General features: G+C 38.5%; 1 protein-coding gene across 2 annotated transcripts in view; it reads right to left on the bottom strand.

The window, feature by feature from the left end:
* The window catches only part of Epac (Exchange protein directly activated by cAMP), a 110,030-nt gene that overhangs the window by 83,869 nt on the left and 3,360 nt on the right, over nt 1–22,801 (bottom strand). The window contains exons 2-3 of one of the 2 annotated variants that reach the window (XM_090382822.1): nt 20,863–21,005; nt 12,355–12,443 (exon numbers count right to left, since the gene is read on the bottom strand). In XM_090382822.1, the coding sequence (XP_090238948.1) occupies nt 12,355–12,443; nt 20,863–21,005 (232 nt within the window). The remainder of the gene's footprint in view (nt 1–12,354; nt 12,444–20,862; nt 21,006–22,801) is intronic. The other variant, XM_090382823.1, reaches the window with a different exon arrangement.

The following is a 22,801-nucleotide window of genomic DNA, read 5'->3' as shown; positions in this document are numbered from 1 at the left end:
TTCCCTAATTGCATAACTCCCTTTCATCTCTACCTCCGGAGAAAAGTGATGCCGAGACTTATTTACCCGGACCGAGGGAGGGCTGCGTACTTTAACTTCCAATTCCGCTCCGAGTTCCGGAGCTTTCAATTAGATTAAATATTCCTGCTTTCTCATCCCTCAGTAATTCTTCGGTTGTTGGCTCCAGAAACAACCCGTAAACAAATTAGATTTTGTCCGTCGAAATGGTTGCAGAAAACTGGTTACCGAAACGTGCGAGTGAAGATGACAGGCATGCGCAATCTGGCGTCTTCTATCACCATGGTTACGCTTCCACAAAAAAAAAGGAGAGTATCTGATTTTGAATGCAAAGGACTACGAGCTTCGATGCGTTTTTTCTGTCCATGTAAATTCAACAGGCTAAATCTCTTTAAAGTATGGACGTTTGTTATGTAATCTAACCACTCCCTATCCCTTTTTACGCCTCTAAACGATTAACCAATAATATTGTAGGCGACGGACAGCAGTTATTATTTAAAATGGTTTAAAAACCCTAAAATTGCTATTTAATTTTAAAACTTAAATTTATTGTTGGATTAAAGCTGCGATAATAGATTATCGTTAATACAAAATAAATAATTTAAATTATAAAATGATAATACGTGTTAAACAAATAATAATTACAATTCTGTTGATTATGGTTGTTCCAGATGAGTGACATTTAAGAAAAGACCCCTAAATTCACACTCGGGGGTCGATTTTGTATAATCATCCTGGAGTATAAACCCTATTCGTATTATCGAAAGAAAAGTCTTCTGATAGTCAGCTGTCTTACAAGGTATGTTTATTCCTGCTGCCATCTAGTGAGACGCATTCAAATTATTATTAGAATTATCTATTTCGCTTTAATATTAATCGAGTTTCGAAGATCTTTCCACTTCTAACCCCAAAATTGACAAACGGAAGACTCACTTTCACATCTGTGGTCTTGACCCCTTACTGAACATTTTCAATGAAAGAGTACAGACAAATCTCAACAGATATCTGTGATCTTTTAGGTGGTGAAAGCTTACAGACCAATCTCCACTGGATGTAATCTTTAAAATACCTTTGAATAAGCCAAACCCTTTCAGATTACTGATCAATGTTTTCACCTCCATATTGACCTACAATAACTAACCGTTCACAGTAGAATCCCACTTTCTCTAATTCAAAACGCGATAAACAACAAGGCTCAACCAGGTCATCTGCATGGACAAGAAATCAGTCCTCCTAATCCTCAGAAATCATTTTACGATTACAGAAAACCTTATTTAACTAAAGGCAATGATTTTCAAGCAGCATCTTCATTTCTCTCTGAGAAACTTCAAAAAGTCTTTGCAGTTAACAGAGAAGTCTCCTAAGGAATCTTGTCTACCTCCCTCTTTGCGGAAATCCCTTCCTTTTTCTTATGTCAGTGTGACACTCGGACAACCCATGGCTTGGAAAATCAATCTTCCTTGATGCAACTCATAAAATCGCTACAACTGCTTATTTACAACAACAGGACCTTGAAATAAACAAGCCCAAAACGATGGAACTCTTCTTTACTAAAACACCGAAACATTTATTGAAAAATGTGGGCAGCTTCCATGCTCTGCTCATCTTCTAATCTTGAAGATCAAAAACTTCCACGTTCTAATCCGGATGAATGGAGATTAGAGGATCACATCTAGTTTAATCATCTGAAATCTGCATCTATTTTGGGAAAAAGTTTCCGATTAAATGGAGCCTTATTGTACATTTAAGAAAAAGAGACAATAACTTCCAGGATACTGATAAGAATCAACCATTGAGAGCTTGAAGAATAGTAATTCCAAGCATTTTTATGTTATCAGCACTCTGATTTCCTTGTCCTACAGTCCCAATGTCTAATAAGACAAGAATAATCAAGTAACACTTCTCGTTGTCCATGACACCACCGAACAAAAATTTGAATTGCAAGGATATCCAGAAATAGAAGTTAAAGTTAAGATTTACATCCTCTGCTCATATTTAAGAAAAATGGTAAATGCAGAAGATGAAAGCCTGAAACTTTCTGAGCGATAAAAAAACAAACCAAGAGACCCTGATGTGACCTAAGAAGCCCAAACAAAGAGAGGATACTATTTATTTCTTCCCTAAGACCGATATGTGGCGTAGCTGTTAAATATTTAATGGCAATCCCGTGCAACTGTTATCGTGAGTGCGGGGAGAGTCGTCAAAGAGACAGAATCTCCACCTCCACCCTCCCCGGAGTAGTGAAAAGCCTAGCGAAACATAAATACCCCAATATCGATAAGTTATACGACGGCCCTGCATCCGGTGATACCTTTTTTCTTACGCATCTTCGGTGCAAAGTAGGATGCGGTAAAGTTAAACTCGTAGTGGTCGCGTATTTTAAGTAAGCATGGATGGATTCTTCCACGATTTATCTTGAAGAAACAGAAGAAAGCGCTAAAGAATGTGGAGAAAGAGGAGTTGAGATAAATCGTCAGTTTTCAGCACACAGAAGGACGCCAGCTGTCAAGACGTTCAACAGTGAAAGAAACAAATGTCTGTATCCGTCGAAAGGTAAATCAAATTTTCCTCTACTCTATGGTGGCAGTTGCATACTTCAAAGTGACTTTCCCTCTTTCAAATTCCACGCTGCCTTAATGTTATCGATTACGGAAGTTGGCCATCTTTGAAAAAATTACTGAAATCAGCTTGGTAGATAGATTGTCGCAAAAAGGGACCTTTTATAGTAATATTACAACTTCCTTTCACGTGGCCACGTTGACGCAAGAGCTCATCTGTGTCTATGGGAAAAATATGGCAATTTCATCATCTAGCCAGCAATCAATCGTTTCTATTACAGCTGATGTACCAAGCGAATAACTTTATCCGATTAAATACCTGTACTAATTGGATGGAGACTTCAATATTTAAGATCCTTCTCTATTTGCAGAATTTCCAACAGATAAGGTCCGTTTCATCGATACATGTTGGGGTTTTTCTTTGCTGGCTTGACTCGTCAACGTCTTTTGTTGTCTTTGACAGGTGAATGCCCTCAGGGTTCCCTTAAAGAGCATGAAATCCTTGCAGCCAGTTATTAACTGGGTGGCCAATGGGTGGCACAGCTACAACGTACGTTGCTGTCAACTGTTCGCGAGATGGAGTAGTGATTACATCATCGTCTTACAAGGCGGAATTCTCACAGGAAGGAACAGGGTGGCCGTCCGTTATGTCAGGTGCCCATCTACGATGATGTATTGCCCAGCAACATGTCTGTCACACAAACAGGAGAGGTTTATCTGAAAAAGATGGATATTTAGCAAAGCTTGGTGAAATAAAAACTATTGATTTAAACGAAGACCAATTTGATGTAGTTTCGAGTCACGCGAGGATATCAATTAAAATTACTCCTGGTAAAAACTCTGGTAATCGGTCACGTTGATATTTTGTACCATAATTATTTATCTGTGTGTTAATTAGTAAACTTTAGAACGATATTCGAATGCCCAATAAAAATTCCCTCTTCTTTAAAGATGATTTCGGTAGCCACCAGATGGCAGAACATGCACCATTCGAGAGTCAATAATGGATAACCGAAGCAATTTATAATTTACAAGGTGCTCCTACGTTCTCTAGAATATCTGAGCATTCTAAAGACAAATGTAGCCGACGTCTTTCCAAGGTGACACAGAGATCAAGAATAGATGGCCTCCCTGGACCTTGAACTCTGATCCGGTTTAGGTACGTCCAAATCTAGACAAATTAAATTTCATCCTTTCTTCGTGATATTTTCCTTCAGTTGAATTCCAACACTCAGTCTACTACTCCAGCGATACGAGCATAATACTAATTAATCTAAGTGCCGTTTGGCTAACCCTACGAATAAAAGAGGTCAGAATCGTCGGAGAAATACAATGTAAATAAAAGTGATCCTCACTGCATTGCCTAATGGTCAGCGTTGCATGAAATCTCGAGTATCCAATTAGATCTTCGTCACCATAGCAACCGGAAATAATTAAGTCTTTTTTTTTTTGTTGGGTCCAGAAAGTGAGATTTCCAATCGTGCCATTGGGAATTCCTTGAAACAAGCCCTAAAAGGACTACTACAAGGCAGTAAAACTTTCTCAGCAATGAAACCAGAACGTTAAGTACATTAAAAAAAGAATCCCCTGAAGTACTAAAATTCGTTCAAAGGTTTACTTAGTAAGAAGGCAGTTTATTAAATATTTAAAGGAATTAAGAGCGAGTCTGATTTATGTGCTTTGATGTCTTCATCTAACTGCATTAATAGACTGGAGATTCTTTAGTAGTTAGCGCACGTAATTTTCATAAAGAACATATGATGCTCAGGCGAGCCAAAGCAGTTCTAAGCGACATGCGAACAAAAATATTCGACAAACAAGGAAAGGGATCATAAACTTCAACTGGAAACTTAAAGCTGGACTTTATAAATCCAAAAATTAAACACACACGGAACCAGAATATTTTAAAGTCTCCACAGAATAATTTATTCTCAATTGCAGAGCGCAAGTGGAGATCCAAAAAGTTGTTGGAAGTAGTCAAAGGTCAAAAGTATTTGAGAATTAAACTGTGGTAGTCAAGGGATTAAAATCAAGATGAGGATTGCTTTGGGCATTGAATCAGAATCGTCAATCAACGGGTATTAGTTGATTGACGATTGAATTGAATGAATGCCTATGAATGATGTCAATTCTCAAGGAAGTGCATCTACGCCTCATGGGTTCCGAGTGGTCGTATACGGGAGGGAGAGAAACCATCTTGCTTAAGGAACATCTCCCACTAATTAAGGCTACAGACATGGCTGCAGCAGGTTACACAGATAGGAAGAGGGAGTGCTGGCTTCACACTTGGAAATTAGACCAATTACACAAGGCAGGTCATCAACGGAAGATGCAGGAGAGACGGGTAGGGGACAGTCAGGGGTGCGTGCAAGAAGTAAACGAAAGTGAAAGACTGATTCATCACTCTCACTGCAAGTTAAGAAGATAAGAAAACTCGGACGCTTAGGAGACATTCTTTGAAGCCAAAAAAATAGGGCTGTCAACATGGCTCTGACTAAATGATTTATGTTGTAGAGAAAACAAAATTACATGCTTCGCTACAGAAAAATGAATCAGTAGGCGGACAAAACAACAATATACCACCATTAAAAACAACTCTTAAGAAAATTTGAGTTCAACAACTTAAAACAGGGTGATTCTATTGCAGGAGGCATTGACATATCGCTGAAAGTACGAAGAATTAATACTGTGAAAGATAAAAGATTATTCTTTATTATAATATTTAGATATTTACGTTTCTATTATGCGCAAGCGTGTGTGGCCTGCCCTTTGCATTCTAAACAACCTGTTGGGTTGCAGTGACAGAAACAATGATTGGTAGATGGACAGCGTGTGGTGGAAATGGTTGTTTTGCGTTGTACCAATATCAATACATTCATTTTTATTGGAAAGGCCATAATAAAGAACTTCTGTTGTGCACCCCATTTGACAATGAGTTGCCCGGTTTTTTGTGGGGACTTTATCGAAGTTTATTACGGGTGGCTTCTTACTGTTCAAATCTTTCTCTCCGAAGTGTGTGCAAACAGAAGAGTTCGCTGTAAAATGAAAACAGGCTTTTAATTCTGTCTGTCCACATTGGAAACTTTTCAAGCAGAAGAATCGCGTGAGGAAAAACGCAATTATCGCCCAAAACCCACCCAACAACTGTCATGGACTTCAACGGCAGTCATAAACCAAAAGTATTTCCCTCGGGAGAACACAGTTTTCAGTTCCAAACGATATCCCGTCTATTCCTCGCCCCCTTTGCGCCCCCCCCCCCCTTCCTTCTACACTTCGTACAAACGGAGATTGGAAGTGACGAGAACTTCGCCGGATATTGCTTTTCTACTAAGGAGGAGTAAGAGTGGATTTGAGAGAGGAAAAAAAAAAAAAAGAACTTAAGAAAAAACGATTTACGGAAAAGTCATTTTTAAAACTTTCCGAACAAAAGCAATCAATCGAAGTTTGTTTTTTCTTTTTTTAAATCGTACTTATGTTCTTGGAAATCGGTTTATAAACACGATTCACGCCAAAATGGACACTAAATAGTAAATTGGATTATTTTATTGTTACTGGCTTCTGAGAATATGCTGATAAGAACCCATTAATATTTATGGAAGATTTTTTTCAACCTCTTGTTAGTTAGGAAAGAATCCTAATAATTTATTTAAATACAAATCTCGAAAAAAGCAGATAAAAAAGAGCCGAATTTCTTACAAGATCAAAACAAGTACACGTCATAATCACATTGGAGTTTAGATTAGTTTAAGAACGCATATTTGAACGTATATGGGGAGGGGGGTTACGGTTTCGTTGGCGCACTAGCAACGAAGGCTATTATGCGCCAAGACAAGAACGCGTGTGAATATTTGGTTTTCATCCAAGATTGGTATTTGTAAAGAAAGCGTAAGATTTCTGGTGAGATAGAGGATCGTACTTTTATTTGCGATTCGATTGGTGGTGGTCAAAGTCTAATAAAAGGGGAACACACGTAAGAAAAAGTAAGATATTGTGTTTGGAGTAAGTTATGAGGTTCAACATCGTAGCCGACGGCGCCAGAATATTTTATACCCTTTTTTTTGTCATCACTGCTGTGCATCGAGCCATACCACATAAAAATCTTGACAGGAGATGAGTTGTGACAGTTGGAGACAACACGGGCATCGAAGCCTAGAGGTTCTGTTCTCTGGAGAGACTATGAATGATAAAGTTTGAACAGCCTTTTTTCCCCCCAGAAAACTAGGTTAAATATTTCAACTCCAGTTTCTCAGAAATCGCTTTTTCTCCTACGTATCCGCGTAATATATTTTGAAATCCTAAGAAACTAATGGAAAGTTAACGCTGATATTCATATTTAATCTTCTCCGAATGTGCTGCCACCTGTGATCGACAATGGTACGTACTATCGCTTTAGCGAAGTGGATAAAATGTTTCTGTTTATCTATTATTAAAGTTAAAAAGGCAGCACTAATGATGACGTGCATGAATAATACATGAGAAGCCATAGCTGGGCGAGAGAAATCAAAATACGTGTCGTGGTACCTTGATAGGTATTCATCAATCTGCGATCACGCGAAGGTAATCATGGGCAGACTCACGTGCCGACCCATAATTCCCTTTCAATCTCATTGACTCGCTGTTTCGGGAGCCAATTAAAAATTTATTTTTTCCGTCTTAGTCCTGCATTCCTTAGATCTCTTTCTTCGCCAGGAGCACCACTAGATTCGTCAAGATTCTGCTAATTACATCATTCCTCTCCGAAGAATTGAGACCCTCTCCTTGCGTAATACCCGAAATTCCCAGTAGACACCAAGGCACCATCAACTCTCTCATCTAATCAAGACGACCAGGTGTAACACTAAAAGGAAGGAGAAATTGGGGAGGAAAGTGATGGCGGATGCAGTGCAGAAAGAGGTCAATTATCCGCGTTTATGGCAAGAACTAAGTTCAACGAAATTTTAAAAAAAAAATCCATGGACAGTCAGGTCAGCTTTACTTAAGGGTTGGACAACAAAAAAAAAAAAAAGAAATTTTATTAAAAAAATTTCAATAATTAAATTTAGATTTATTTTCTTCAATTTATTAACAATTTGAATGGTTATTAGGACGCATTTTATAAAGAAGTACTTGAACCGTGTTATTTTATTTAATTTTAATCAAAGTATATGCAACAGTTAACTATTTTGTGTACAGAAGAGGAGAAAAAGGAAAGAAAATCACACAGTCAACCATTTCACAATGTTTGAATTCTCTAGTGCCACTGAAACAGCTATCAGGGTAGTAACATGTAGTACTATACACAAACGACTCGTTGAGAGAGAGAGATAGAAGCACGTGGAAAGGGTTAACTGACAAGGGAAAAGTACACGTAGGACAGAACTGACTTATCCTTTAAAAGTGCCACCGCATTGTCGAATATTTAAAAGTGCCACCTCATTGTTGAATATTTAAAAGTGCCACCTCATTGTTGAATATTTAAAAGTGCCACCTCATTGTTTAATTTTTAAAAGTGCCACTACATTGTTTAATTGTAATTCAGGAATTGTAAATTCTTCCTAAAATTAACTCCAATGGCTTCATCCAGAATATACTTGTCCTCCTGACCTATTTCAGTTTTAGGAAATACCCATCTGTCAAAAACAAAGACGCACCCTAAATTGTCAGCAAATCTGGTATTATATCTTCACATACCCAAAAGTAGAATTTTAAATCTAAGACTTCTGAGTTTACTATTTCATACTACTATGTCGTGTGCGCGTCAAAAACTAGCAAACTCAGCAGTGAATATTACATGAATTCATCCTTCCTAATTTAATGCATCTTTCCAGGACTTGATATCAAGTCTGCCCGCTACAGTAATAACCTCAAACAACGCTAAAACTAACACGTGCAAGTATCCCCATTTCGCTGTCTATTTATCTAGCCAGTCACGTAGTCTGGACAAGTATTTTTTTCCTTCTTCCTTCATTTAATGGAGAAGAGATACGCACTCAAAATCACGACATCGGAGTAGTTTGTTTGTTTGTTTGTTATTTGGTTTTTAGGAGCATTAGCAACTAAGGCCATATTGCTCCAGGATATGCGGTGGTCATTCGCTGACCTTTCCGCATCCTCCGTACTTGGTGGTGACGGGCTCGAACCCCGGTCTAATCAAGAAGAGTGTGCTACGCACTGCTGCTCCTTCCCACCTGGCTACGGAGGCGCCTATCGGAGTAGTGGAAAGCAAGTTAAAAAAATGTCAGTTTTTTTTACAATAAGAAAGGAACGCATCTCGCATCTTAAAAATTAAACAAAATGTACAACTCCATAAAAACTTAAAACACACCACAACAACTCGAAGAAGCTAAGGAAATGAATTCATACATAAAAAGTTAGCGTTATTTGGTTCCAATTTTCTTCGTCTCTTCTAAGGTTTCTTTTATCAACTTCCGGTTCCAGCGTGTCGCGTGATCAATCAATCTTCCTAGTAATAATACGAGCAATTATTTATCAATGTTTCATTACGCCATTTCCAACCCCTCCTCCCCCCCCTTCCGCAAACGTTCGTCCACGCAAGGTCTTTATCCACCATCTCTGCTTTCCGATGTCCGTAACGAGCCCCCCGCGACTGTTCGACATGGTCTCTAATAACGTACAGAGAACGTGTCATAACTAACTCGCGAGACAGTGCACTGGTGGGCCGTAACACGTCACCGCACGTGCATCTGTGTTTTGCCCTAAGTATCCCCCCAATCAATCACCGACCGCATCGTACACCAGTATTGGTAGACAGTCTAGTGGCAGAGAACCATTGTTGCTAGGTAACAGTCCAACTCCCGTATACACAACGAGGGCGGGGACGACATTTTCTCCGTGGATTGACTGAGAGAACGATAGACATTACGCAATGTCTCGAAATATCGTTACAAGCCTGGACTCCAATGGACTTTCCAGTGTTGTTTTTTAAAATGGAAAAAGTTTCTGGTGAAATTACGTTTCTTTCCAGGACACTAACATTGTAGAGTGTTTCAGATAGCCGAAGGATAGAATACAGTGGACAATGCAAGACTTTAAGAAACTCTTGGGAATGTCTTTTGAGTGACGGGTGGAAAATTTATGCATCAGAGATTAGTAAAAACGTATACCACGGAAGGTACCAGAAGCTTGCAATTTACAACCCAAATCTTGCGCGTCAGCAATTTTTCCTTCCTTATCTCCAGTAAGAGGTCAGGATTACGTTCGTTGATAAGATACAAACGATGGCTGGAACACGCGCATGTCAAAGAAGTTTCCTTTCATCTTATATCTCGGAGAAAATGTTCCCTTTCTAGATCATACAAAAAATCTATTTCTTAGTATAAACTTCTTGCCTTCGGAGGAAGGTTTAATAATCGCATTTAAAAGATTAAAAAAATAGCTATTAAAATTTCTAATTAATAATAGCATCGTCCACGAAAGGACTCAGTTATCGGTTGACAGATGCCATACAAGATGAAAAATAAAGGCGTTTAGATTTATTTATTACGTACTAAATGATGGGTTTTGGACCATGAAACGTTTTCAATGGCGAAAGATAATTAGATCGACAGTGGTTTAAAACGTACAAATGATTACAAAATATAATACGAGGGTCCATAATTTTTTGTCGTTGGTTAATATTAGTGAGCGCGGTGTCTAACTTCTCATTGTCGAGTGAGTACTAATTGAATTTTACCATTCTTGGAAGATTTTTTTTTTAAATCTAACGCATTGACAAATTTCAGCGTGATTATTTGAAATGAAGCGTTAGAAAATACTCTTTGAAGGGTGCTGGTAGTAACGTTGGATATTCGGCTTTTAAATCTTTCCAAAAAGCCTGGATTATTATTGAAGGCATTATCATTGACGTAACCTCACAAAAATGAGTCTAATGGCGACAAAGTGGTGGTCCTAACGCAGCTGTAGATTGCACATGAAGTGTGACTTGTTGCGCTGCTCTTTAAAAATTTGTTAATAATGTTAAAGTCCTTGATTTAACAAGATTCAGGACTTTACCAATCAGAGGTTACGTTTATGTGGAAAAAGATGAGCCCAACAATCCAGCTGCGGTTTATTGTAACATTACACTCCAATCTTCACAGGATGTAGTGGAGTTGTGTGTTGCACTGGGATTTTCCGTCCATAACTGACCAGTATTCTGAGATAAAAAATTCTCAGACGAAACAAGGTCTCATCGGCGAAGGTCAAGTCCAATTTTTCCAATAACTATTCACAGTCTGGTGGCCAAAGTTGTTGCATGGTTTTGCTGCCAGGTTCTTCCTAATCTCGTGTGGCTGTTCCTCGGTCTCAACACGACTCTACTTTTGATGGAGTTTTACGATATCGAAATTGCATTCAATTTTAAATTACTTTATGGAACATTATCTCTATTTTGAGATAACGTTCCATCATGAACACATGCAATCCCTATGCCGAGTTGAATGTTCATAAAGAAAAAAATGCGCAAGCGCATTTTTTTCTTTTTTTACAGGAAAATGAACTTTTTAATATAGTTGGAAGCACGAATGTCTGCATGGAGAAACTTCTTTCCTTTTTATACTGTTTAACTTTTCTCAATTACTTGGTGCATCACCGTAACAACCCATACATCACCAGACTTTCTCCTACACAAATATCACCAATGTGGATGTCACTCTAATTCATTAGTGTCGCAAGTCTGGCGCTACTGATTACATCAAAAAAATCTACTCATTCGAGGATACCAAATATAGAACTTCTCCCGTGGCGACAGATCAATGTCTGTCACCGTCCCCAGAAGGACGAAGTAGCGAACAGATACTTGTTATTCAAGGACAAAGGGACAAAACGATATACGCCTCCTGAAAATGGATGCTGTGCTTTATCGAGAATCGTTCCCATCAACAAAGAATAAAAAAGTGTGTCATTGCATAAATTTGATAAAAGTAACCATTTCTTTTTATTAAAGTGGCAATTTCACACAAAAAAAGTGAAAATAAAATCACTAACGAAGCGTCAGAATCCACTCGAGCATTAACAATGCAGTACGTGCTGAGAACATCGCAACTAAACTACTTTTCCATGTAAATGACACTGGATTTTCATCTTTGGCCCGGAATGCAGCAATGATATTTCTGCCAAGTAGAAAATTTACTTTTAATTATTCAGACGATAGACATTAGGGCAAAAATTCCCATATGTACAATTTAAAATTTTAATCAGAGAAGTTTTCATAAGAAAATGTGAGCGAAATGCGCTCAGCAACTACTTTAATGGCAACCCACATCTAAAACCAATTACGCTATCCCATTACAGAACGATAAAGTCAGAAATTATAACAAAAGTTGCTGAAACAAATTAAAATCATCATCATTCGGTACTTACAAATTTTATGATTGTTAAAGAACGTCTTTTGGTACTTTTATTGTAATTATTACGTCTGCGCCTTAAAAATTTTATGATTGTTAAAGAATGTCTTTTGGTACTTATTATTACGTCTGCGTCTTTTCTGCCACTGCGTGAGTTCAATTATTGTTAATATCCAGCATGAAAAGTCTTTAATGAGTAGCTTTTAAAACCCAGGTTGTTTTTTTACTTTTACTACTGCATCTTATATCGATTTTAAACTGCTTTACCCTGTGGAATTTTTCTAAAGAGGAGGGATCGTTTGCAGGTGATGCTTTGCATGTGCAACTTGGAACTGTGTTCACCCATGATATCAAAGAATCGTTTTGGGCAAACGATTTTGAATGCTAGTTACTACGAAGTCTCCCAACCATTATTTTAATTCCTACACATGTCAATATGAACTATTACAACCTACCTGTCCACTCCCTGTTTGGATTACCTGGACGTCCAAAGAGCCAGCCAGTACGGTATACCAGTTGGTACCTTTATCGCCTTGGCGGAACACTGAAATATATTAAAAGAATATTTGTGGTTATAATAATTGGAAAAATCCCTTTTGGTTTATGTGTAGATTGTTAAAAAACATTTTAATCATTTTTTAATTGAGAATTTCGATTGAACAATGACCAGCAACCATCCAAAGATAAGATCTGTTGGGAGTTTCTTAAACGTGAAAATTCTACCGAAAAAAAAAAGCTTTATTAATATCACATACGATTTTACAGGACATTAAATATTAGCTAATATTAATCGAGTAATTATGAAGTTTATTAGGGGAAATTAGAGTCATTTATTAACATTAAGTTAGTACAGCAGGGGGTAGATTTATAAGTTAACTGAATTTGTCAGCTTTCTTAATTAATCAACGGGCTCAGTACGTGTAGCTTACCTTGAGAGGAGGCTGTCGGACAATTATCTCCTAACTACACCAGCTGCATGACGCACATAATTAAGGTTTATTGCAACAACAAAAAAATTGTTTAAGGCTCCAAGCAGTGGCCCTTTTCCGATTGTAATAAGTAGGGACTTTTTTCCCTTTCCCCTTCTTTATAGAGTTCTGCAGGTAGTGAAGAGAATGCCTGATGTGAAATGACTGATACACAAATGTACCCGTTAATTAGGATCTCGGATATTACGAAAGAAAATTATAATGACGATATTTTCCTTAGCCTCCCTATTAATAGAGCAGCAACTCATCTAATGAAGTTAATTAGATTGGTTTTGCGAAGCGCTTTTTGTTTTTATTCGAAGGTTGTATACATGAACGGGGCCTTGAATCTTCGAGGATCTTTTAAAAGGTAAAACGAGTATAAAAATGAGCTTGTAATTTTTACTTGTTTATTGTGAAAAAATTAACAAAAGACTGCTCTGAAGTTATTGAATAATTATTGGAATTACTTAAGCTTGCACGCAAACGTTAAGTGGACAAATGGTTAATTACTAACCACTTCGTATTTGAAAGAAAAATAACCATATTTTTAGTTTCTTATATCCACAATAGTTTGTCTTGATAATGGTGCAATCAGAACAAGACAATAGGATAGCATAAAAAGCTGGAAACAAATGTCATGGTTGACGAGTTGCATCGACTTCAACTGCATTTCTTTCGAGAACACGAGTTTTTGGATCCAAACGACAACCCGCCTTCCATCCCCCTCCCATCTACACTTCATACAAAAGGGTCAATGTGTCGTATCTGTAAACCTCGTATACTTTATTGCCGGTTTCACGTTTTTCGGGATGAAAACACCAGACAGACCGACTAATTCAACCCTGGTGTGAAAAAAAAAAAGCCTCTAAAAGTTCTTTCTGTTGAAACTGGATTCGAAACCACCCAGTAGGAAATCTGCGAAGGCCCGCCTTCAATTGCCCGCATCATCAAGGGCGAACATCCCTAACAGAACTATTAATCTGTTCCTATGTTTGATCTTTCGTGCTAACGCATAAGAAGTGGCGATCCATGAGGTAAATGACCTCCACAGTTTAATACCTTACACAATTAGAATCAAAGCACTAACGGATTGTTAAAATTGTGAATTAACGAAGCATATTTTAAGCTGTTGGAGGTCGATGCCTTTCTACTGAGTCATAAATTCCTCTTTATATTTCTGGACGCCCACAAAAGCTGAGAGTAGTGTACAAGGTAGAGACTCTAAGCATATTAACGTATTTTGTAGTATCGAACTCGAGGAACGAGTAATTTTGTACTTGTAGTCTGACCATTCAACCATAGTCGCTGGTGATGATTCACCAGCTCTTTGGGGATCTAATTAGCAACAAACGAAGCCCGAGAAAACCACTATAAAATGCAATGAATTCAAAAGAGGAAATAACAGTCTTCCAGATTGGAAACACACACAAATATCGCATTATTATACATCTCAGTTATCCAGTCCTCCTGCTCCTATCATATACCTCCTTAATTCAACCTTCCTTGTTTATATTAGCTAACAATATCGATCAGCACATGTCAACAAATCATGCAGTTTGCTTTGTTGATATTTAATGAGTTTGGAGCCGAAGGCAAACTCCAATTAGTTATTGTTTCACTGCTCATATCGTATCGAAAATAATTCTGTAGACACTGAGATAAGTCCTGAAATAAAGGAGGGAGTTCCCCGTTGTGCACAGATAAGATCCAACTATAGATTACAAATATAACTCTCATCTGGAGCCAATCCAGCGTTGCCAGAATATTTAAACATCCTTTTGGCAATTTGTGTCCATTAAAACACAACATCCGAGTGCTTTAATACCGGTTCATGAATCGTATTTTGCATAATTGAACAAGTGCCCCCTGGTGATGACTTTCGGACCTCTTCGGAAAAATTTCTCTTCAAAATTCGAGTACGAGTACTCATATCGCAAATGTTCCACTGTCAGACTGTTGCCGAGTATTTTTCTAACTCTTCTTAAGCATTTTAACTGAGTCTTCTAAAATAGTTTAAGAGCATTTGAGTATCACTGAATATTCCAGCTATTTATTGACCCAGAAATCGATAATAATCGATTTTGGAAAAATCGTTCGGCACCTAGGGAGTTTATATGCTAATGGCATCAGGTAAACTTTCTGTCCCTATATTTTTTCGCTTAAGGGTAAACTGAAATGTATGTTTTTCTTTTTGTTTCTAGAAGGGAATTGAAGAACGATCTCTCTTACTTTTATTCCAAAACGAAAACACGAGGGATCATGCACTTTCAACCATCCAAAGAGTATCATCTAATCTTAATGCCTATTCGATTGTAGTAATTTAAAAAAAAAAATAATAAAATATCAAACAATTTAGAATTTTAGATGGTATGTTTTTTAACAGCCGTATTCCAGTAGTGAAGATGATTTACAACTATTGAAAATGTTCTTAAAGCGAAACAAACAGGGATAGAATTTTAAACAGGCTTTTTCTAGTGACAAATAGCGTATCATCGAGTCCAAAGACATTTCAGATATGGAGAGGATGGTGATTCACGAACTCGAGACACTGATGGAAGCAGAATGATCTTTGCATCAAAATGAGAACGATAAACCATCAGAGATCGAAACTACACCAAACAAAGAGAACACCACGTGAACATGAGGCATAAAGAGGAGGCTGTTTCCTGCTAAATGATGGTCCGGATATATACGTTATGAAACTTTTACTGCTCACTCTGGCGCAAACGACGTGAGTGGGTTCCCACACTGTTCGAGCGGGGGGTCCTGCTGTTGGACCAGACGCATTTTCCATCCTGCACACGCATTATTGAAGGAGAACAATCTAGTGTCCTAATGGTGGTCACGTTGTCCAGGGCAACCACTGGAAACGCCTAAAATCTAGGTGGTCAAATAGGGGACGATTTGTCATCTTCGCTTCCAGCAGCTGCCGTAAAGCATGGGGTTAGAGTAAGGTCGTAAATTCTTAGCGTTCTGTCGTGTCGTTGTGAATGATGTCCATTCAAGGCGTACTTTTTTTTATATAAAGAAAAGGCTATTTATAAAAATGAGGCTTATTTATAAAAGTGAGAGTAAAAGGGAGGAATTCAATAAGATGATCGTGGCTACTGAAGTGGCTGCGTGAGATTACCCTACAGCTGAAAGAAAATTACGCGAAATATAGAGAAAAATCACTGTTGTGGAAAAGCAGGAGTATGTTCTGGTTCATTTATTTATTTGGTTAGTTTTCTTTCAATTTTTATGATCAGATTACGTTGGATACGCCAAAAGCAAAAGAAAAGTAAATGTAATATTATTATATGTTTAATAAAGAAGTGGTTGTTGTAGGATTTTAGGCATATCGGCGATCTAGACCATATTGTATCACATATATTGTCTGCAAATTGCGTGTGTCCATTTGCTGTTTCCTGGATGAAAAACCCGAGGTTTTCGGGAGAAAAACCATGCTACCCTCGCGGACAGTGATTATCCCAATTGTGCTACCCGAGGGCCCAGATAGGGGGAAGCAGATTACATCATAATGAAATACAATATTAAGATACTATATATAATTTTCTAAAGTTGAAATTTGTCGGATATATACGTCAAGAAGGCTGTAAGCAGGATTGCGAAAAATAAGAAATTTACCATTCCCCGAAAGTTTATAAAACAATTACGAGAAGTCCCAGCGCAGATCCTTGGGGTGCGCCCACATTTACCAAGAGAATGGTCACGCCTTAACTCCATCCACTATTAAAACGCTAGACAGAATTCCATAAGATTTCAAATTATCACAAGAAATTGTAGGATGAGGAGGCCAGAAGTTGATCAGAGATTCTCATACGGTGCAAGAATAAGGATTGAACTCCATTTTAGATAATGCAGGTTTTAATGCGTAATTTAACGAAAACGCGAAAGCAGCAATTGGCTTAGTACTCAACGGGAGTTAGCGGATGAGACAAATTTCATAGTTAGTCTTGCAGGATAACGAGCTACTCCACTGCCCATACAACAGTTTATAGCACCAAAATAAATCCAAATTTTATGATGATGTATTCACCAACCTGCTCCGCCACTCATTTTTCTACTTCCACTGCTCAAAGAAGAAATAAGAGGTCGTTACTGATGGATATTCAAATTATGCGAATATCCTTGAGAACTAGTATTCCAGAAAATAGCTACTAGTGCTGCTTCAATGGCCTTCAGCAACACTTACAGTAACACTTTTGAGGGTAGAAAAACCCGCCCATCCCAAAATTTCATGCCTACTCTCGCCGAGGACGGCCGACGACGTAATTCAGTTCACAGAGAAAGTATTAATGTGTCTTCCTGTAACACACCAGAAACAAACAAACGGTTTTCTGAAATGTACAACATTACTTCCGTTGCAACCAGAGAGCAAATTTTTGTATCAAGGCTGGGACCCACAACACAGCCCAAAAATATTAAAGCCATGTGTGAGGGCGAACATGGGATAACTGTGGAAGTAAAGCAAGTGAAAACACGACACCCAGCTTACTCCTCCTTTATAATCTCTTGTCCACCAGATAAGGCAACTCGCCTACAAGACGTAAGCGCCTGGCCAGTAGGTACCTTAGTCAAGCCCTACAGAGACAGATGGGCCAGACCACTGGTGAAAAATGATGCAAGGAATCGGGCTCAATAGCAATCAAGAAAACTACCCCCAGCTGGGGATGCAGAACATCACATCCACCTGTTTGCACAAAACGTGAGGAGCATCTCAAATAAGCTCCACACCCTACAAACGATGATGATGTACGGGGACCTGGATTTCATTTGCCTAATCGAAACCTGGTTGGGAAATGGAAAACAGTTAGATCGGCTAACTGCTGCAGCAAACTGCAAATGTGTGGGAACCGGAAGAACAGATAGGCGAGGAGGGGGAGTTATAATTTGCTATCAAAATAAATACCAGTCTATAAGAGAACGAAAAACCAATTCAAATAATTTTGAAGGGATTTGCGTTACCTTTTCAAAAGAGCACGTGAAAATACAGATATGCATCATATACCTCCCACCTGAGCACACAAAGGAGACAAGAAACGAACTCTATGCTTGGCTTGCTGCAAATCTAAAGCCATCAGTCGACACAGTAATAGCGGGAGATTTTAATTTGCCTCTTCCGAAACACAGGGAGGCCAAGAAAGAGCTGGATGCGACATTGGGTGCATTGCACTTAACGCAGCTTCCGACACCAGTGACAAGGGGAATGCAGCAACTTGACCTGTTGTACCATAGTTCCTTAGACATAAGGCTAACGCAAAACTGCATAAAATTTAAGTCGGACCACAATCCCATTGAAATAGAAGCAGCACTGAAGATACACAAATACATGCAGGGTAACCACACGAACTGGGAAAAGCAAAGGAAGTATCTTTTCTCCGTGAAGTATATTAATGCAGAGGTCATTCTCAGTCACCTGACTAGTTACAACTGGAATGACCTGCAAGAAAAGCCAGTAGATGAAGCTTTAGAAATGATCACTAAAAAGCTATACCAAACAGCATTGGAAGGAGCAGCAAAAGAAATCAAAATATCTGAGAGAACAAAAGAATGGTTTAACCCACAACTGAAAGCAAGTTTCCTCAGGAAGCAAAAACTGTATAGAAAATGGCAAAGAACGGGTCATCCTGCCGATCACATTCGTTATAAGAAAGAAAGAGCACATTTCATCAAAGCAAAACGACAGGCACACTGCAGTGTTATTCATAACAAACTAAAACGAGCAAAAAGAATTACTAGCAATAGAAATAACACAGAGAATATGACAGAATGCATTTTCAAGGAATGGGCTAATAACACTTTTAGTAACCTGCATGGACTGAATCAAATTGAGAACACTGATAATGGTAACAACATTTTGGAATTCCTGAAAGATTTAAACAAGCGAAACTATTCGGCAAGAGAGGAACCAACAAGACCTCCATTGAGTGAAATACTAATCACCAAAGAGAGCGTAATGAAAGCAATCAACGATCTGCCCAATAAGGCCACTGTTGGACCAGACAAATTTCCAATGTTCATCCTTAAGATAAGTAGCCCATTTATAATAGATCTATTACTGCACATCTATCAGAAAATCATCAGGACAGGAGCTTTCCCGCAAACTTGGAAAAATTACATTGTAACCCCAATACCAAAGATTAAACACCCAAAATTGGCTAAGGATTACAGACCAATTTCTGTTAGTTGCACCCTACAGAAGGTATTCGAAAAAGCGCTTCTTCCCACCATCAATCAACACTGCTTCAGCCATAGACCACCACATTTGCACTCAGTTATTTCGGGTAGATCAACAATAACAAACTTACTGGAAACCCTTTTTCGCGTGCAGAAAGCACTAAATGAGAAAAAGCAAATTGATATTATTTTTTTGGATATCTCCGCAGCCTACGACAACGTCTCAATTCCAGCGCTCATTGCGATTTTGAAGAATTATTTTAATGTAAGAGGAAATCTGTTAACTATAATAACCAGCCTGCTAGAACATAGGAAACTTATTGTTAAGCACCAAAAGCTACAATCTTGCTTTACCATCTCGCAAGGAGTGCCTCAAGGGGGAGTTCTTTCGGCTACTCTCTTCGCGGCCGTCCTGGAGCCGTTTCTTGCACGGTACTACAATTTTATAACATATGCTGACGATGTAAAATTCTTCATCACTTCCAAAGACCATGAATCAGCAGAAAGTATTTGCCAGATGGCAAATAGCACAATCCGAGAATTTGAGAGCTACCTGGATTGCATCGGGCTCCGTATTAATGCACAGAAGTCTGCCCAAATGACCATAAGTTACAAGCAGAATAAAAATGACATCTCAATCTCTGTGAACGGGTCTAGTGTGGAAAAAGTGCACTCTCACCTGGACCTGGGTCTTAAGTGGGATGACAGACTCACCTTTGCTCAACACTTCGCCCATATGAAGACAAAAATATTCGCCGCTTTATGGGCTACTAGGCAGGAACTGGTAGGAATTAGGGATCCTCAGCTAGCGACCAAGTACATTTTAATGTGTGTCCTGCCAATTGCAATGTATGCCTCGCAAATCTGGTCTTCAGCTCCAGATTCACATTATAAGTCCGTCCTTGGGATCGAGTACTGGTTCTTGCGATGGCTTAACAGAGTTGCTGGCCACCCTTTTACTATCTCAAGGGCCATTCTCTACTCAAACCTTAACATCACACCCTGGATGCAGCGGACAATTAACAGGAACATACACACTCTCGCACAAATGCTCACAGGCAGAGTGGATGCTCCAGTCCTGGATAATATTCTAGTTAAACCGCGTGCCACTGCTAGACGTTGCGGAGAACTAAATAATCCACTGCGTTCAGTCCTGAACAATCTTAGTAGCCTGCAAAGATTCTTCCCATCAAATGCAGCGAGAATATTTAACTCACTACACATAGATGCCGAAAAACTGTGTGAGGATGCAACATACCGGAAAGAGATCTTCCAGGATTCGTACAGGCTTACTGAAATATGAATCGGCTGCAAAGTACTAAAGAATTGTGAATAAAAGTGAAGCTTTCTGCTTTAAGAACAATAATCTGTTGACTGTAAAAATATACCTTCTGTAACAGTTATGTTAATATGTAAGTTATATGTGCTGTATAATGTATGTACAGAATCATTAATGTGTAAATACTGTATATATTAAACATAAAATGTGTATATAATATTTCGGGACGAGACTACGTGTTCAGTATATGTAACCCACTGCACGTAGTATCTCGTACCCTGATATGTACTTAGCACCCTCCTGGCACTTTGCCGTCCCGGGGTGGTTTCCTTATGGAAATAAACAGATAATAATAATAATAATAATAATATCAAAGCAGAGAATGCAACTTTGAAGAAAATAAAACACAACAGATTTTGTATTCTTTTTATAGAAGTCGGTCCCAGAAATTTCCTTATTTTTAACCATCTTCTTTTAGTTAAAACTTTGGTTTTCTTAAATCGTTAATGAAAACAAACAAATCGTGAACTTACGAGTAACACCTTTATCCAAATCTTCGTAGTATCCATAGTAGCAAATCTGTTGCAGTAGACTTGGGTGGAAGCGTTCGAAGGCCTTGATGCTTCTAAGGCGTGAAAATATGGCCTCCAAGTCTTCCTCAGTTCTATCTGTAGGTCTAAGGAAACAAAAAGAAAACAGTTTTAATTATTTTATTAAAACTGACGTCCTCAAGATGGTAAAATAAAGAAGCAGCGTCTAATTAGGTCAAAGGTCGGACGAGAGTGGTAATGAAACCGGATTAACGGACGGAAATTTTCCGAGAGCAGACGAAATATTATTTCGACTAATGGACGCTTTGTTGACATCCACAGCAGCGACTGCGTGCGCTAATGCACGTATCGCGTGCCTCTCTCTCTCGCGCAGACAATGAACGTCTCGGATTTATTAATAATTAAGCAGCGCTTGATCGTAAAGCAGCAGGCATCAAGGAGTCTCGCAAGGTAATGGCTGTATTTCAAGATAATGTCAATCCTTTTCGGAGATGCGAACTAGCAAAAGATGTCCAAACCTTTCTTCCGAGTATAAGAGCACGGATCGATGTGTACCGTCAGTATTCAACGCGAGCAGAAGTTGCTGGCGTTAACCACAAAGCCACTTCCATAATTAGGAAGGCTGGAAAAGTAATGAGTACTTTAATTGTGGTTTTCTCGAAAGATGATAAACTATGAGCGAACGCTTATTAAGATATTGGAATGAAGATCTGACATAAAGAAGGAAGGGAGCGCTGAAAGCAACGTGGACAATAAACGAATGAGTCACCAACTCAAAGACACATTCATACACCACGCACACGCATTTTCCTCTTTACTTTTTGATTGCTTTAATGAAGTCGTCTGCTAAGGTACTTCCGTTTTACAGTCACCGCGTGCAGAGAGATAAATTACTGCTTTGTATAACTCAATATAAAGATTAAAGCTATAACGAAAAGATGGCAAAAAACTCGATGATTTAGTAAGATCATACTCGCACTGTTCTCAGAAAACGGTGGAGAGACCATGCCCATACCATTCTTAGAAAACAATGGAGATAATACTCATGCCGAGCGACCCTCCCCCCTCCAGGGTTTGCTACTGTGCAAGGGCGAAACAGCTGGTGTTCTGTCTGATATTCAAATATCATGGACTAGAATAAATGGTCATTTTGTAAATGGGACGATAGGAAACACAGTACAGTTGCCCTCCAGACACTCCTTTGGGTCATATATGACTATCCGTAGTATGGCTTGTCGCCTTGAGAACCAAAAAAGTGGCAGAAAATCCAGTTTAGAAAGACGGATATCAGGTTCGATGCTAACTTTCCACAATGAACTAAAAGATGTTTACAACCGGATTAAAAAAAACTGGAGGATTGGTCAGACAGATGCCCGAACAATTACAGAGATTACTTTTATAAACTGAATCAATGAGTCAATAAACAAATCCATGTGCCTTTCCAGTCGACTCTTTTTTTTTCGTTTGCGTTTGGAAATAATATTTGATTGTGGAATCAATGTTCCATCATAATCAATACGATATTTCCTGTTGGTACGTTGATCAGAAGATAGAAGTCTTCACTTAAGTTTAATTTACCAAAGTATTTTCATTTGACATCAAATGAAATCCCAACTGTGTGTTTACCAAGAACACACACACAGAAGGAGAACATAACTCCACTGACATACAAAAAAATGCGCTTAATTTGCCAGCAGTGTCTCTCTTATTTACGCCGTTGAATTGTATTCACCAAGCTTTCCTCAGTTCCTACTTTTAAAGTCTGATAACCTTCTTCGCAAACTCCACAGCTATTAGTTTCTTTAATTAGGTTTTAAGATCTGCCATGAATTCTCATTTGAGGCACGCACACTTGATCGTGAAAACTTCACCAACTTTTCCAAGAAGGGAAAACCAATAAGAGATTCTTGAATGTACTTCT

Source organism: Mastigoproctus giganteus, chromosome 10 (genome assembly GCF_048544385.1).
Source record: "Mastigoproctus giganteus isolate SK-2022 chromosome 10, ASM4854438v1, whole genome shotgun sequence".
NCBI lineage: Eukaryota > Metazoa > Arthropoda > Arachnida > Uropygi > Thelyphonidae > Mastigoproctus > Mastigoproctus giganteus.
The sequence above is the reverse complement of the archived record's forward strand: the minus strand, read 5'-3'. Positions and strand labels throughout refer to the sequence as shown.